At 58.4% G+C, this 14350-nt stretch overlaps 1 protein-coding gene across 2 annotated transcripts in view; it reads left to right on the forward strand.

Annotated features, from left to right (window-relative positions):
- The first annotated feature begins 528 nt into the window (after positions 1-528).
- The window catches only part of RASSF5 (Ras association domain family member 5), a 71286-nt gene continuing 57464 nt past the window's right edge, over positions 529-14350 (forward strand). The window contains exon 1 of one of the 2 annotated variants that reach the window (XM_036441646.2): positions 529-1061. In XM_036441646.2, the coding sequence (XP_036297539.1) occupies positions 605-1061 (457 nt within the window). In that variant the 5' untranslated portion in view covers positions 529-604. The remainder of the gene's footprint in view (positions 1062-14350) is intronic. The other variant, XM_036441645.2, reaches the window with a different exon arrangement.

Genomic DNA, 14350 nt, shown 5'->3' on the forward strand with positions numbered 1-14350 from the left:
CCGTCAGCATCTGCAGCGCCGCCCGCTTCACGGGGCTCTGCTTGGGGGCTCGGCTCCCAGGGGAGGGGAGCAAAGGGCACATCCCTCGGGTCCGCTGGGAACCAGGAGGGTGGCGGGCAGACCTCAGGCCTTGGACCTTTCCCTAGATCTTAAGCCCTTCCTCCCGCCCGCCCCCCACCTGGGCGTGCTGTGCTGCAAGTGGGTGGGTGGGAGGTGGGGAGGGTCTGGGGTAGTGGGAGGTGATGGGGGAGGGTCAGGGGTGGGGCTGAAGGCAGCTGGTCCCCAACGAGATGCCTCCTAGGAGCTGTTCCCCGTAGAGCCCTTCCCATACGCCATCCTCCAGCGGCCCCAGCGGCCCAGTCCGCCTCCTGAAGACGCCCCGAAGCCCACCCTGGTCCGTTCGTCCCCCAACGCCGAACCCGCCTCTCCGCGGGTCTGCGCTCTCCGGGGCTGTCCTTCCTGCCTCTCCCGCGTCTCCCCGCCCCCGCCCCGCCCCGCCCCGCCCCGCAGCCTGCGGCCCCTTTAAAGGCCGCCGGTCCGGGGCCGCCCCCTCTCGAGGCGAACTCGGGAGAAGCGCCGGCGCCGCGCCGCGCTCCTGGCGGGCATGGTCATGGCGTCCCCGGCCATTGGGCAGCGCCCGTACCGGCTGCTCCTGGACCCAGAGCCGCCGCGCTACCTGCAGACCCTGAGCGGCCCGGAGCCGCCGCCGCCGCCGCCGGGCCGGGCCTCTCGCCGCTGCGCCCCCGCGCCCGTCTCCGCAGCGCCCGGGGCGCACGAGGGGCGCGGCGCCCGCAGGGTCCCCCGCGGGGACCCGGACCCCCCGCCGCGGGCCGCCCGCCCCGCTCGCCCTCTGCGGCCCGGGCTGCAGCAGAGGCTGCGGCGGCGACCCGGAGCGCCCCGGCCGCGGGACGTGCGGAGCATCTTCGAGCCGCCGCAGGACCCCCGCGTCCCGGCCGAGCGCGGCGAGGGGCATCGCTTCACGGAGCTGGCGCTGCCGAGCGGCCGCGGCTGGTGCGACCTGTGCGGCCGGGAGGTGCTGCGGGAGGCGCTGCGCTGCGCCAGTGAGTGCGGGGCCCCGGGGCCGGGCGGGGCGGGGGGGGGGGGGGGGGGGGGCGCGGGGAGACCGCAGTCCGTGGCGAGGAGCGGCGGGGGGCTGGGACAGAGCGAGGGGGCATTGCCCTCTCTGGCTCCAGGGGAGACCTCGGCTGTAATGAAAGGAGATAACCCCTGGACACTCTCTGCTCTCTTGTCCCCCGCCCCGTCCCCTTTAGTGACCGCCTATTGCCCAGCGATGGCTCTGCGGCATCCACAAATGCCTCTCCTGACGGGCACCTGCCGGGGCACACACGTGTGCACGCTCAGGCGCGCGGGTTGGGTGGATGGCCGCAGCTGCAAGGTCATGCCGTGGCACCCGCTTGGTTTTGTTGTGGGTTCTGGGGAGTGGGTGTGAGACTGGGCATGGAGATGGCCGTGGGCCTGTGCTGATTAGGGCGCAGGGCAGAACGGTTGGCTGGTCCGCCTGTGGCACAGGCCGATGGTCCGCGCTCTCCCTCTCCTCCAGGTGTCCTGTTGGGAGAGGGAGGGGAGCTGGTTAGGCTTTGGCCAGCGCCAGCTGTGAGGCTGGAGAGAGCCTGAGGTCACCCTGGACCTGTGCCCCCTGCTGCCTTCTCTCTCTGGCCCCTCAAACCTTTGGACCCGGCTCTGATGTTTGGCTGTGTCCCGCCTCCGCCCCTTCCTCCTGTGATTGCTCTGAATGCGCTGGGTGTCATGCTCTAACATTACCAACTGGGGCCCCAGCCTCCCCAGAGCCGCCCGGTCCCTTAGGCCTCCCCTGAGCCAGGCTCTCCTCCAACCTGATGGTAAAATGAGGGACACCCAGGTTTTCTGAGCCTCTTTGTATGCTTCTTGGGGTTTTATTTTCCTCTTCTTACAATTAGGTGTGTGTATTTCTTTAACGAGTCTCCTCTCCCCGCCCCCACCTCCATGTTTGCTGTGGCCCGTGTTTGGATACCTGTGTGTGTATGTGTTTAGATTCATATTTCCCGTATCTGAGGCACAAAGCATAGACAGTGGCACAGCTCTAGCAAGCACCTCTGGAAACGGGCTGTGCATATTATTCCAGCAGCTGGCCCTCCCTCCCCCCATGCTCTCTGACTGCCGCATTGGACAGCACCCGCCTCGTTCACATCAGGAAAAGCCCACTTTATCTCTCTCTCTCTCTCTCTCTCTCTCTCTCTCTCTCTCTCTCTCTCTCTCTGCAGTCAGTCCACCACCCAGGCTGGGCAGGGTACCTCCCACTGCAGCTGGCTGCGGGCAAGGAGAGCTGACTCTACACCTGGGTCAAGTGGAAAGGGGAGACTGGAGAGGGACAGGGGGCGTGGGGTATTCCTCCCTCCAACACCAGAACTCACAGCTCAGGTGCCAAGGAGCAAGGAAAGAGCGAGAGGTAGAGAGGTGTGCGAAATGGGCCCAAGGCTGCTGCCACTTGGTAAGGCCCTGACCTTGCAGTAGGATGGAGATGGATGCAACTCGCCCTCAGATGTGTTGACAGCTCTGGCCTCTCAGGGTTTTTGTTGTTGTTGTTGTTGTTTTTTTTTCCCTGCTGTTCCCCAACCCCATCAGCCCAGAGGCAGCGTCCTCCCGGGAATGGCTTTGCTTGTGTGGGAATCCCGGGGAATCCGCTTCATTGGAATTCTAGTTTTTATTGCGACGTTTGTATCCGTTGTTGAACATTTTGCACATAGCTTTCTGATTTTTCCGGGATGGCGATAACAGTGTGTGTGTGTATGTGTGTGCGCATGGGCGCATATGCCTGCTACTCCACGGCTAGATGAATGCACGCTCGCTTCACGTTAGACTTGTTTATGTAATTAGTGCCTGAGTGGTTTCTGGTGGCAGGAAGACCAGGGGCAGAGACGTTTCCTTTGACGTTGTGTGACTTGGTGGCCCTCACGCAGGTTTCATAGCAACCAGGGGAGGCTGAGCACCAGAGGGAGCGCGGGCGGGCAGCGCTGGGACCAGGGGGCTGTGGAGAGGGGTCTCTGTCCGTCACTGTTAACGTGGACAGGCCGAGCCCCGCTGTGGACCTGTGGCTGGAGGGGACCAGTGAGGGCTGGCAGGTGGGGGCACAGCAGGCTGGGCCCCCCGAGGGCCTTCCTTTACGCTGAGGGTCTCCTTCCATGGAGGGTTTGGCTCGTTTTGTCTTTAGTTTGACAGGTAAGGCTGGGAGAGATGACTTTCGAAAAGCAGCACTGTGAATAATTTAGAGGACAGCCTGGAACCAGGAGACGTGGGTGTGAATCTTGACTTGGCCCCCGAGTCTCGGTGGGAACCTGTATCTCACCTCCTAGCTTTAAAAAATCGGGACAATAACAGTCCTCTGTTGGTGTGTTCATGTGAGAATGAAACGAATGAATGCATGGAGCATGCATATGAATGCTCGGCGCCATGCGGATGTTGTTATTATGCCCCCTGTGCAGCTCGGGGACAACGTGCCTGGCACGGGACACCTCTCAGGGTCACCTTTCCAAGCGAGGTGTAGTTTTCAGGCTCTGCGTGGCGCAGAGCTCAGTGAGGAAGCGAGGGTCACGCGTGTCCCAGGAAGTGCAGACATTCATGTCCTCTGGAAACATCACTCCCAGCATGCCATGGGCCCCTGGCTTTGTTTCCCTCGCCCCCAGCACAGAGCACAGCTTTGGTGAGTGGTGGCTGATGGAGGCAGCAGCTTGTTATGGCTGTGAAATCTCCCTGCTCTTGGGAATGAGCAGAAGGGCAGAGCGAACATGAATGACACCTGCTTGCGCAGGCAGCTGACACGGGGTGGGAACCTTGTTGGCAAAATGGGCCTATAACGAGGGCAGCTGCGAGGAAGCTGCCTGCCTGCCTGTCTTTCTGGTGAAAGTTCCCGCCTCGAGGTCTGTAACTGAGCTCTGGTTCACGCTGGGTTTGCCCGCAGGAACGTTCAGGGTTAAGGTTCATTTCTAGGATTGAAGGAATCATGTTGGTTAGGTAGGAAAGGGAATCTAGTGGGGATTGGTGAGGAGAGGGAGGTGAAGAGAGAGGAGAATGGTGTGACCAAGTGTGTTTTGGGGCAGGGCCCTGATGGCAGAGAGAATATCCATTTCCAGCGCTCCAGGTGGGAGCGGTCAGAGCAAACAACCCCCTGCCCTTTGACTGACTTCTCAGGGAAGGTTCCTTACAGGTCATGGTCCCTTTCCTCGGTAAAAGGCACATAGCGGTGCCCTTTGACCTCCTGTCTCCTTTTGGTTGATATGTAAGCCTCCAGGGAATGATCTGGAAAGTGGGGAAGCCTAAGACCGACTCGGCATCCCAGGAGGGCTGGTTGGACACACCTAGCGTGCTGCCAGGGAGTGCCACGTGCCCGCCGCCAGAGCCGGTCTCTCTGGGAGGGCGTTGGTCGGAGCCGGGGCGTGCTAAGTGAGGGAATTACAGGGTTGCCGGTGGCGGGGAGGGGGGAGGGGAAGAGGGGGCGTGTGGCTCATCAGCTAACCGCCCCTTCCTGTAATAGATGCTAATTATGGTGTGAGTCCGAGGCCTTTGCATGGCCTTCAGGGATGGGGACCTTCATGAGGAGGGAGGCTGGCATCGCCCAGGGCCCCTTGTCCGGCCGCCTTGTCTTGTCACCGCATCTTAATGGGTAGGCTTCACCCTTCGCTCCGCACACGCTGAAACCACGCATGAGGCAGCCAGGGGTCCTGCAGGCCTGTGCCTTGTGGTGGGTTCTCTGTGGGCGAGATGAGGGGGACGCGGGCTTGGAGTATCCCTGGAGCGGATCCAGAACCCGGCCACGTGGGCAGCGAACGTGGTGCTTGTCCAGCGCCCCCAGTAGCACCGAGGTGTGTGGGTGAAGTGCTGTCAGTGGTTTCGTGCCTGCCTTGGAGGTTAGGGGAGTTAAGCACCAAGTCAGGTGTCATGCCGTTAAAGCCTGAGGAACCCCCCGCCCCCCACATCCAGCCCCTCCCCTGCTCCTGGCTCCTAGTGGGGTCTTCTTGGGAAAGGCCCTCATGGAGTGTGTGGGAGCTGGACGTGGGGGGACAGGGAAGGGGTCTGGGATGCTTTGAAAGCGGCCTTCTGAGCTCCCCACACGTGACTGTTTCCTCTGTCCCTGCTTCCTGTCTTCTCAGAAGATGAGCATGAAAGGATAAAATGTGGGCTTAATTCCACCACTCCCCGCCCCCGTTCATCAGAGCATGAAATTCCCTGAGTAGGGAGGGAGAGGGGCTGGAATCCCAGGTACAGTCAAAAATGATTAATGCCACTTGTCCGCCAGCCTCATTGGAATTGGTAATGAGCGAGTGTGTTTGCCTGCTGATCCTGCGGGGTATGAGGTGGACGTGAACTGACACCTCCCCTCAGCGCGGAGGGTTTGATCTGGGACCCTCTCTCCTCTCCCCAAGTTCACCAGTGAACCCGCTGATGCCAAGCCTGCCTGCTAGGCTCTGAGTGACAGAGGAGGGACCGCCCAGCCCAGGCCCAGGGGCCCTGGCTGGTGGAGGGACTCGCCTTCGCCAGGAGCAGGGGCTGGCGGCTCAGGAGGGCGGCTGAGGCTCAGGCAGGCCCGGGCCCGCTGGGAGGATGATGAACGCCTCTGCAGAGCCCGGGGTTTTCATGCTCCCTGCCACGCTTGGCCTCTGAGCAGCTTCATGAGGTCAGAACTTGGGGAGGCCTCTGCCGGGGTCTCAGGCGGGCAGGAGTCGCCAGTGCACCAGGCTGGGGGCAGATAAGGTTAGGCCAGTGGTCGGCAAACTCATTAGTCCACAGAGCCAAATAGCAACAGTACAACGATTGACATTTCTTTGGAGAGCCAAATTTTTTAAACTTAAACTTCTTCTAACGCCACTTCTTCAAAATAGACTCGCCCAGGCTGTGGTCTTTTGTGGAAGAGCCACACGCAAGGGGCCAAAGAGCTGCATGTGGCTCCTGAGCCGCAGTTTGCCGACCATGGGGTTAGGTGAACCAGACTGGCTTTGGAGGCCTCGGGCATCTCCGGCTGTCCAGCCATTTCCCTGCTTCGGCCCATGCTCAGCACCTCTATGTCGGAGACATCCCCTGACTGGCTACCCACTCCCACTCCTCATTCCTCAGTTTCCCCATCAGAGGAGCTGCTCGCCTCCCTGGCCCGGCCCAGGTGCCATGAAGGCTGGTGAGGGAGCTGTAAACGCTCCTCTGGCCTCACGGGAGGCCCTTCCTGTTCCAATCCCTCAGCGACAGTTCTTGGGCGGGGAGGATCTGTGGGTGTCCAAGCATGCAACAGGCATTCCCCTGACTCCTACCCAGCACCTCACTCGCACCCTACTCCCCACGCTCGTGGATCCAGTGCCAGTGGCAGGATGCTTCCAGCCTCCTCTGCTGACCTCACAGGCCACCCACCCTTCCCCAAGGGCCCTGGCCGGCTCCCCGGCTGGTCAGGAATGCTGGCGGCCAGCGACGCCGGGAAGGCCAGTCCTGACTGGGGAGATGGTTGCTCATTTAGTCACTTTCGGTTTTTTTCCAGGAGTTTTGGCAAGCTTCTCCCCACATGCTCAGGGCCAGATTGCAGGGTTGGGAAGAGAGCTGAGCCAGCGCTGGCTCTGGGGAAAGATCGAGGCCTCCAGGGTGATGTCAGACAGGGCAGCAGGCTCGGTTTCCTGCGGGCACTGGTGTAAGGGGAATAAAACCAGTGCTGGGGGGGGGGGTAGTGATGGGGAACCCGGGTTCAAGGTCAAGACTGTCTGACTCAGACCTGGGGAGGTGAAATGTAGGTGTTCTGTGAAGCACCCCAGGCTCTATGTGGGCAGAGCCTGGCAGGGCCCCAGGGGGCTCCATGGTGTAAGTGTTGGCCATAATGGCTGACAAGCTCATGCAGGGTCCATTCTAGCCTGTGCCTCTGGGTGCAGAGAAGGGTCTTGGAAGATGCCCCCAGAAGTAAAACTGAGATGTTTGGAGACAAGGAGACAGAGCAGCAGGGGTCCCACCTGGCCTGGTAGCCATGTGCCCAGCCTCCCGGTGGAGGGTGCCTTTGGCTGGGGGGGGGGGGGTCTCATGACCCCTGGTTGCTATAACAGGTCCCGATTTTTTTAAAAAATATATATATATATATTATTGATTTTTTTTCAGAGAGGAAGGGGGGGAGAGAGAGAGAGTTAGAAACATCGATGAGAGTCATTGATCAATTGCCTCTTGCACGCCCCCTACTGGGGATGTGCCCACAACCAAGGTACATGCCCTTGACTGGAATCGAACTCGGGACCCTTCAGTCCGCAGGCTGACACTCTATCCACTGAGCCAAACCGGTTTTGGCCCCGATTTTTTTTTTTTTTTTTTTTTTTTTTTTTAGGATTGCGCTCCCCACACCTACTGTCTTGGCCCCAGTGAGGGCATCAGGGGCACAGGTGGGACTTGGCATTGTGCTGTGGTTTTGTACGAAGGCCAGTGCGGGGAAGTCCGGTCTGCTCATTGCCGTGTGTCACCGGCGGCGGGCAGGTGGCCAGGTATGTCACTGGCTGTGGCCATAGTGGGCTTGGTCATGTTTATTACTCAGTGGAGGGCCTGCACCCCACCTTCCACTGTCCCTCCCTGTTTCTTTTGAACAAACATTTCCAGGGCGGGCGGGCCTTACCCAGGCGTCTGCAGTGGCTATTGGCTAGGGCTGCTGGAACATGGAAACTTGGCTTCTACGGACCTTTAAGAAAACAGGCCACAGGTTCACGGAAGCCAGGCCTCACGAAGCGTGCTGTTCTGTGTCTAGGTTCTTCTGTAACCCTTTTACGTCCTGTTTCCACTGGAGGCTGGGTCTGGGAAGGGGTTATCGCTGTGTTTGCTGGGGATGGGAGCCTGTCAGGATGGGATAATCCTGTAGATCAGGAGTTGGGAACAGCCGGCTCGAGGGCCATTGAAGGTCCGTGAAATCATTCAGTCTGGCCCTTACCAAGGCATTGGGGGTGAGTGAGTTAAAGGTTTGACCAAACATAGCAGGCTCATTTTTAAGTTCATAATTTTGTATGGACGGCGAATGATGTTATAAATATCCACTTGGACCTGGCTGGCATGGTTTAGTGGTTGAGCATCGACCTGTGAACCAGGAGGTCATGGTTCAATTCCAGGTCAGGGTATATGCCTAAGTTACGGGCTCGATCCCCAGCGGGGGGCGGGCAGGAGGCAGCCAATCAATGATTCTCTCTTGTCATTGATGGTTTCTATCTCTCTCCTTCCTCTTCCTTCTTCTCTGAAATCAATAAAAAATATATTTTTAAAAACAGTAAACAAATGGCTCTTGAAAAAGGCCCCCCAACCCTGCTGTGCATGGTGAGTGGAGAATGGCCAAGGAATTGTGGGATGGAGATACTTTTATCTCAGAGATGATCTGGCATCCTCTAAGGCAGTGGTTCTCAACCTTCCTAATGCTGCGACCCTTTAATACAGTTCCTCTTGTGGTGGTGACCCCCAACCATAAAGTTATTTTCATTGCTACTTCATAACTGTCATTTTGCTACTGTTAATGAACTGTAATGTAAATATCTGTGTTTTCTGATGGTCTTAGGCTCTACAGCAGGTTGAGAACCACTAGCAGGGTCGCCTAAGACCATCGGAAAACACAGATATTTACATTACGATTCATTAACAGTAGCAAAATTGCAGTTATGAAGTAGCAACGAAAATAATTTTATGGTTGGGGGTCACCACCACATGAGGAACTGTATTAAAGGGTCACGGCGCCGAAACCGGTTTGGCTCAGTGGATAGTGTTGGCTTTCGGACTCAAGGGTTCCCGGTTCGATTCCGGTCAAGGGCATGTACCTTAGTTTCGGGCACATCCCCAGGAGGGGGTGTGCAACAGGCAGCTGATCGATGTTTCTCTCTCATTGATGTTTCTAACTCTCTATCCCCCTCTCTTCCTCTCTGTAAAAAAACCAATAAAATATATATATTAAAAAAAAAAAAGAAAAAAGAAAAAAAGGTCGCAGCATTAGGAAGGTTGAGAACCACTGCTCTAAGGCGTTCTGGTGCACCTGCAGGTGAGGCAGGCAGGGCTGGTTGAATCCTCGCCCTCTCACAGACAGGGAAGTATGGCATCTGGGGAATCCAAGGACTTCTCCAAGACGGCCCAGTCACGTGCCAAACCTTGCGCCAGAACCCAGCCCAGCATTTTGCCTTGTGAGCTGCTATCACCGAACATGCCAGGCAGTTGAGTTCCTTCATTCATCTGCCTCTCACCTGCCAATGAATGCGGAAATGTCCCTAAAAGGAGGCCCAGGAGAAAGGGAGGGCGGGCTGAGGGGTGGGCCAGCCACGTGCAAGCCAGAGCACCAGCCAGCGCCCGAATAATGGTGCCTTGGCTGCGCTCCAGCCTGTTGTCAGCGTTGGGTTTCTAAGTAGGTGGGTTGGGTTTCCGCATGTGTGTAAATCCTGAGATCTTTCAACAAACGGTGACGTTTTTCAAAATCCCAAGATAAAAGAAACAAGGAGCCCTAGCCAGTTTGGCTCAGTGCATAGAGGGTCGGCCTTCGGTCGGGGTCCTGAGTTTAATTCCAGTCAAGGGCATGTACCTCAGTTGCAGGGTTGATCCTGGGCCTGGTCTGGTTGGGGGTGAGTGATGGAGGCAACCAGTCAATGTGTCTCTCTCATATCGATGTTTCTCTCCCTCTTTCTCTCCCCTTCCCTTCCACTGGGGGAAATTAAAAAAAAAAAAATAAGAAAGGAAACAAGTGTATCCTTCCCGTTCCCACCCCCTTGGTGTTGGGTGTGTGTAGGAGGGTGAGTGTAGAAATGCAGGTTGGTCTTTGCCTGTTTCAAGCCTCCTCCTTACCATGACCAGGGTCAGAGTTCATGACGCAGGAACCAAAGTGGAATCAGGATGGATCTCAGAGGGGACAGCGAGGGTGAAGAGGAGTTGGACAGAGACTGAAAAATTAGTCCGAGACCTGGGTATGACCCGGTGGGGAGGAGCCCCTCAGGGCAGAGTCCCCCTCCCCCACAGGCTGGCTGCACGTGTCTGCAGGCCAGGCTCTCACCGGATCACTTGAGGATCATCACTTACTTTCCTTGCTGACTCGGAGGAAGCTGGGGGTTTTTTTGTTGTTTTTCCGTCGAAGTTGAATGGAAGCTGGAAGTTTTGTGGTTTCTGCTGAAACAATCACGTCCTTTCTGCAACTAGGGAAAACCTCAGAGATGCCTCACTCTGCAAACGGAACAACAGATTCCTGCTGTAACTGGGGGGTGTTGAGAGACGGGGCTCAGCGTACAGTATGTCAGTGTCTGTCTTAGTGACGAATGTCTTTGAAAGAAACCTGGAGGTACCTGTAGAGGAATAGAGGAGTACTTCAAGGTGAGAATAAAGTTTAACCCAACCCTTAAGATGGCGAAGCGTGCTTCTCCCCATTCTGTTGGGCCTGGGCATCGAGGTCATCGGCCAGAGCCCAGGTGCCAGGGGCAGCAGGAGGGCATCGCGGGCATCCTGGACAGCGCTCCTCCGGAACGCCCCAGGGATGGGGATGGGTCCAGCTTTCCCAGGCCCAGGAGCCTCCCGGAGCCCAGTCTAGTCCTTGCCAGACCCTTCCCACCGGGTTTCCCGGTGGGAACCCCCTCCAGGAACAGCTCAGGGAGGAGGAAGACGTTTATCCCGGAGCCCAAATGGGGCATTCGGGAGGGATTTTTACCTCTGTCATGTGACTCACACTTTAAAATCCCCCCACTGTGTGTGCTGTCCCCTCTGAGGGTGGCGATGGGCTGCCCCCTGGCCTGTGCTCAGCCAGGTGGGTGCCCCGGGCCCGTGGGGCCATCTCGGGGACAAGGATCAGAGCCAAGGAACCTCGACGCCAGCCCTGGCCCCAGGTGTCATTTCAGGACCCGAACTCGCTCATGACCCTCTTCTGGGGCGGGAGTTGCAGCTAGTCCCACTGAGGAAGAATCAGGGGGAAAGGACCAGTGTCCCAGCCTGAGAAAAGGTGGCATTGGGGGAAGCGCATTTCTAAATTAAATATTTTAATAAATTATTTGTAACAATTTGTTTTTTTATTGATTTGAGAGAGAGAGAGAGGAAGGGAGAGGCATAGAAAGATAGAAGCATCAGTGAGAGAGAAACATAGATCGGCAGCCTCCTGCACGCCCCCTTACTGGGGATGGAGGCTGCAACCCAGGCGTGCGCCCTGACTGGGAATTGAACCTGTGGACTCTTGGTTCACGGGTCGATGCTCAACCACTGAGCCACACCGGCCAGGCAGTAAAAACGTGTTCTTATGGTTGAGCGTCCAAATGAGTTTTTATTGTTGCTGCACCAAGTCCTGCGGCCCTCAGCAGTGAGGGGCGGCCGATGGCCGGGGCCTCCTGGCCAGATTTCTTAGAAGGACGGTGGCCTGTGAGGAGGAGCAGAGTGCGGCTTAGGTTTGTTCTACCAACACTTTCTTCTCTGAGTGGGCCAAGGACATGGCCTTGGGGAGAGGATGCCCATCAGCATGCTCTGTGGCCTGGGAAATCTGCAGCACAGGGATGTGTGTGTGTGAGTGTGTGTGTGGCTGGCGCAGGTTGGCATTCGCAAGAGGAACAGCAGAGTCACCTCCGAACTGATGAGAGCTGGCTTCTGACCTCACACTGGGTGACCAGAACACATGGCTTCTTTTCTGCTCGGACCCGCGCCCTCTGTGCTCATTTCCTCTCCTTCCTCTGAAGCCTGCCCCACTCATGGTTGGCAGAGGCATTCTGGAATCTCTGGGCATTCTTGATTGATTGATTGATTGTTTTTAATAGCGTGTGTTCCAGCCCTGAGACCAGAGGTTTCCTGGAAGGCGCGGCTGCCTGTCCGGTGCCAGCTACCCGTCTTGGCTGGGCAACAGGGTGCCCAGAAACTTTCTCCCCAGGACCTGGCTGCTCCTGGGACTCAGTGTGGAGGTGATACCCTCTGGGCATCATGTTAGGGCCAGGGGACAGCATGTCTGCCCTTTATGTGAGCGTCTCTTTTCTGTTCTTCCTTCCTCTCTCTCCTCCGCCTGGCTCTCTCCTCCGAGCAGGTGTCCGGCCTCAGATCAATGGGCCCTCTTAGAGCAGCGCGGCCTCTGCAGGGCCTGGGTGGCTGCAAGCTGAGCCCCACCCCTCCCACCGCAGGCTCAGCCCTGGAGGATGTGAAGGAGCCCGGTGGTCCCCCAGGAGCCCGTGCCGCGGGCAGAGCATGATTCACCGCCATCCCCGAAGATCTCCATTAAGGAGCTCAGGGGCCAGGCAGTCACCGCTGTCATCTGTGGGAACTTGGGAGACACCGGCTTCCAGACTCCCGGCCACTCCAGGAGTGCGGCTCGCAGCCTCTGCCCCGCAGCCTCTTCGGTGGGGCATCTTTATCTTATCGACTAAAAGCCCCAGGAATAGAAAGTTTTCCACTGGGGGCGGGGGCAGGGAGGACCTCATCTGGGAGGGAGGGGGCCTCACTCAGGCTGGGCTGTGCCGGCCGGGGCCCAGGTGTCTGGCTTCCTAGCAGCAGCAGCAAGGCCGGGCTGATCGCAGCAGAGCCTCGGTCACACAAGGGCCGGACGAGCCTCCAGGTCCAGGGAGGTGACTGCCCCACTCGTACCCCCGCCCCCGGACCCCGGGCCTGGAGAGAGGCCGCTGACCTCCTGCGGCTGGGATGACAGAGGGCCGGGCGCGGGGGGCGGCCACTGCCTGCTTCGGGACCGTCACCGCCCGGCTCCGGCGGCTCTTCCGCAGGCTCCCTAAGGGCCACCTGGGATCGGAACAGCTCCAGGCCCTGCAGAGGGTCCCCCCCGAGGCTGGGCTGGCTCGCGGTAGGTCTATGTCCCTCTGGCTGGGGGTGCTCAGGGACCGAGGGGAGTTCTGTGGCCTCCCCCACGGGGAAGGGGGCGCAGCAGCCTGATGCTCAGTGCTGACCCCCCGGGGGCTCCAGGGCTGTCACCCCAACAGGGTTAGGGGAAGCAGGCGGACCTGAAGGACATGGTCCCCCCCATTTCAGAGGCCCATGTTGGCCATGGGGTTTAACAGCCTTTCCTTGGCTGAGACTTAGGGCCACGGAGTCCTCTTCACCTGGGCTCCTGAGCTGGCGGAAGCTCCCATCGCCTCTCCCGTGGCTCCGAGGGGCATCAGTTACCAAGGACCTGGGGGCGTGATGCGTTCGAGGCAAAGGCTTCTCACCTGCAGGGCTGGGGGAGGTGCCTGAGGGACAGGCAGCACGGGCCGGAGACGGCTGGCGGGCGCAGCTGGACAGGAGCCCCAGCCTCGGGCTGTGGCTGGGCCAGGTCTCCTCCCCGGAGCTCTGTGTAGGGTGAGGACAGTCTTTGCCCGGGGAAGGGGAAGGGGACAGTGGGCTGCGTGGAAGAGGAGGAGGGGCGGGGGTATTCACATTTCCACAGAGTGTAGGTCATTCTGCTCCCCGGGGTCTGAGGAAGGAGCCGGGCCCACCTGAGGTCTGCTGGGGCAGCGCCAGGCCCAGGGGCTGAGCACCTGCCTCCCAGCCTGGGATTCCTCCTGCGGAACTCGTCAGGCGGCCACGCACCTTCTCTTCCTCAGCGCACCTTCTGCTGAAGAGGCAGAGATGGGTGTTCCTTTGTTTGTTTGTTTTTTAATATATTTTATTGGTTTTGTACAGATAGGAAGGCAGAGAGACAAAAACATCGATGAGAGAGAGTCATCGATCAGCTGCCTCTTGCACACCCCCCACTGGGGATATGCCCGCAACCAAGGTACATGCCCTTGACCGGAATCGAACCCGGGACCCTTCAGTCCCCAAGCCGATGCTCTATCCATTGAGCCAAACCGGTTTCGGCCCTTTGTCTTTAATATCATGTGTTCCAGCCCTAGCCGGGGTGGCTCAGTGGATAGAGCTTCAGCCTGTGGACCAATGGGTCCCAGATTAAATTCTGGTCAAGGTCACGTACCTGGTTTGCCAGGCTCCTTCCCAGCCTGGGCCTTGGTTGGGGTGCGTGCAGGAGGCAACCAATCAGTGTGTTTCTCTCACATCGATATTTCTCTGTCTTTCCCTCTCTCTTCCACTGTCTCTGAATATCAGTGGAAAATATGCACCGGTGAGGATTTAAAATATAAATACATACATGTGTGTGTGTGTGTGTGTGTGTATAAATACATATATATATATTCCCTCCAGATCGCTATATGGTAGTTGGGAAGGATTTGCTATGTCACAGATGAGGCGGCTCAGGGAAGGCAGGCCCTTTGCTAAGGCTCAGAGCTGCCAACCAGCCTGGATTCTGTTCATCCTGCTTCCCTCTGACGCCGATCGTTGGGGCCCGTCAGCTTTCCCCGGGCTCCGGCCCACGTCTCCTCTCCGCTCGCACACACATTCAGGAGGGAGTGGGCCTCTGGGTGGCCTCCACACCGAGCCTTAGGGATGGAAT

The sequence above is a fragment of the Pipistrellus kuhlii genome, unplaced genomic scaffold (assembly GCF_014108245.1).
Source record: "Pipistrellus kuhlii isolate mPipKuh1 unplaced genomic scaffold, mPipKuh1.p scaffold_m20_p_18, whole genome shotgun sequence".
In the NCBI taxonomy this organism is placed as follows: domain Eukaryota; kingdom Metazoa; phylum Chordata; class Mammalia; order Chiroptera; family Vespertilionidae; genus Pipistrellus; species Pipistrellus kuhlii.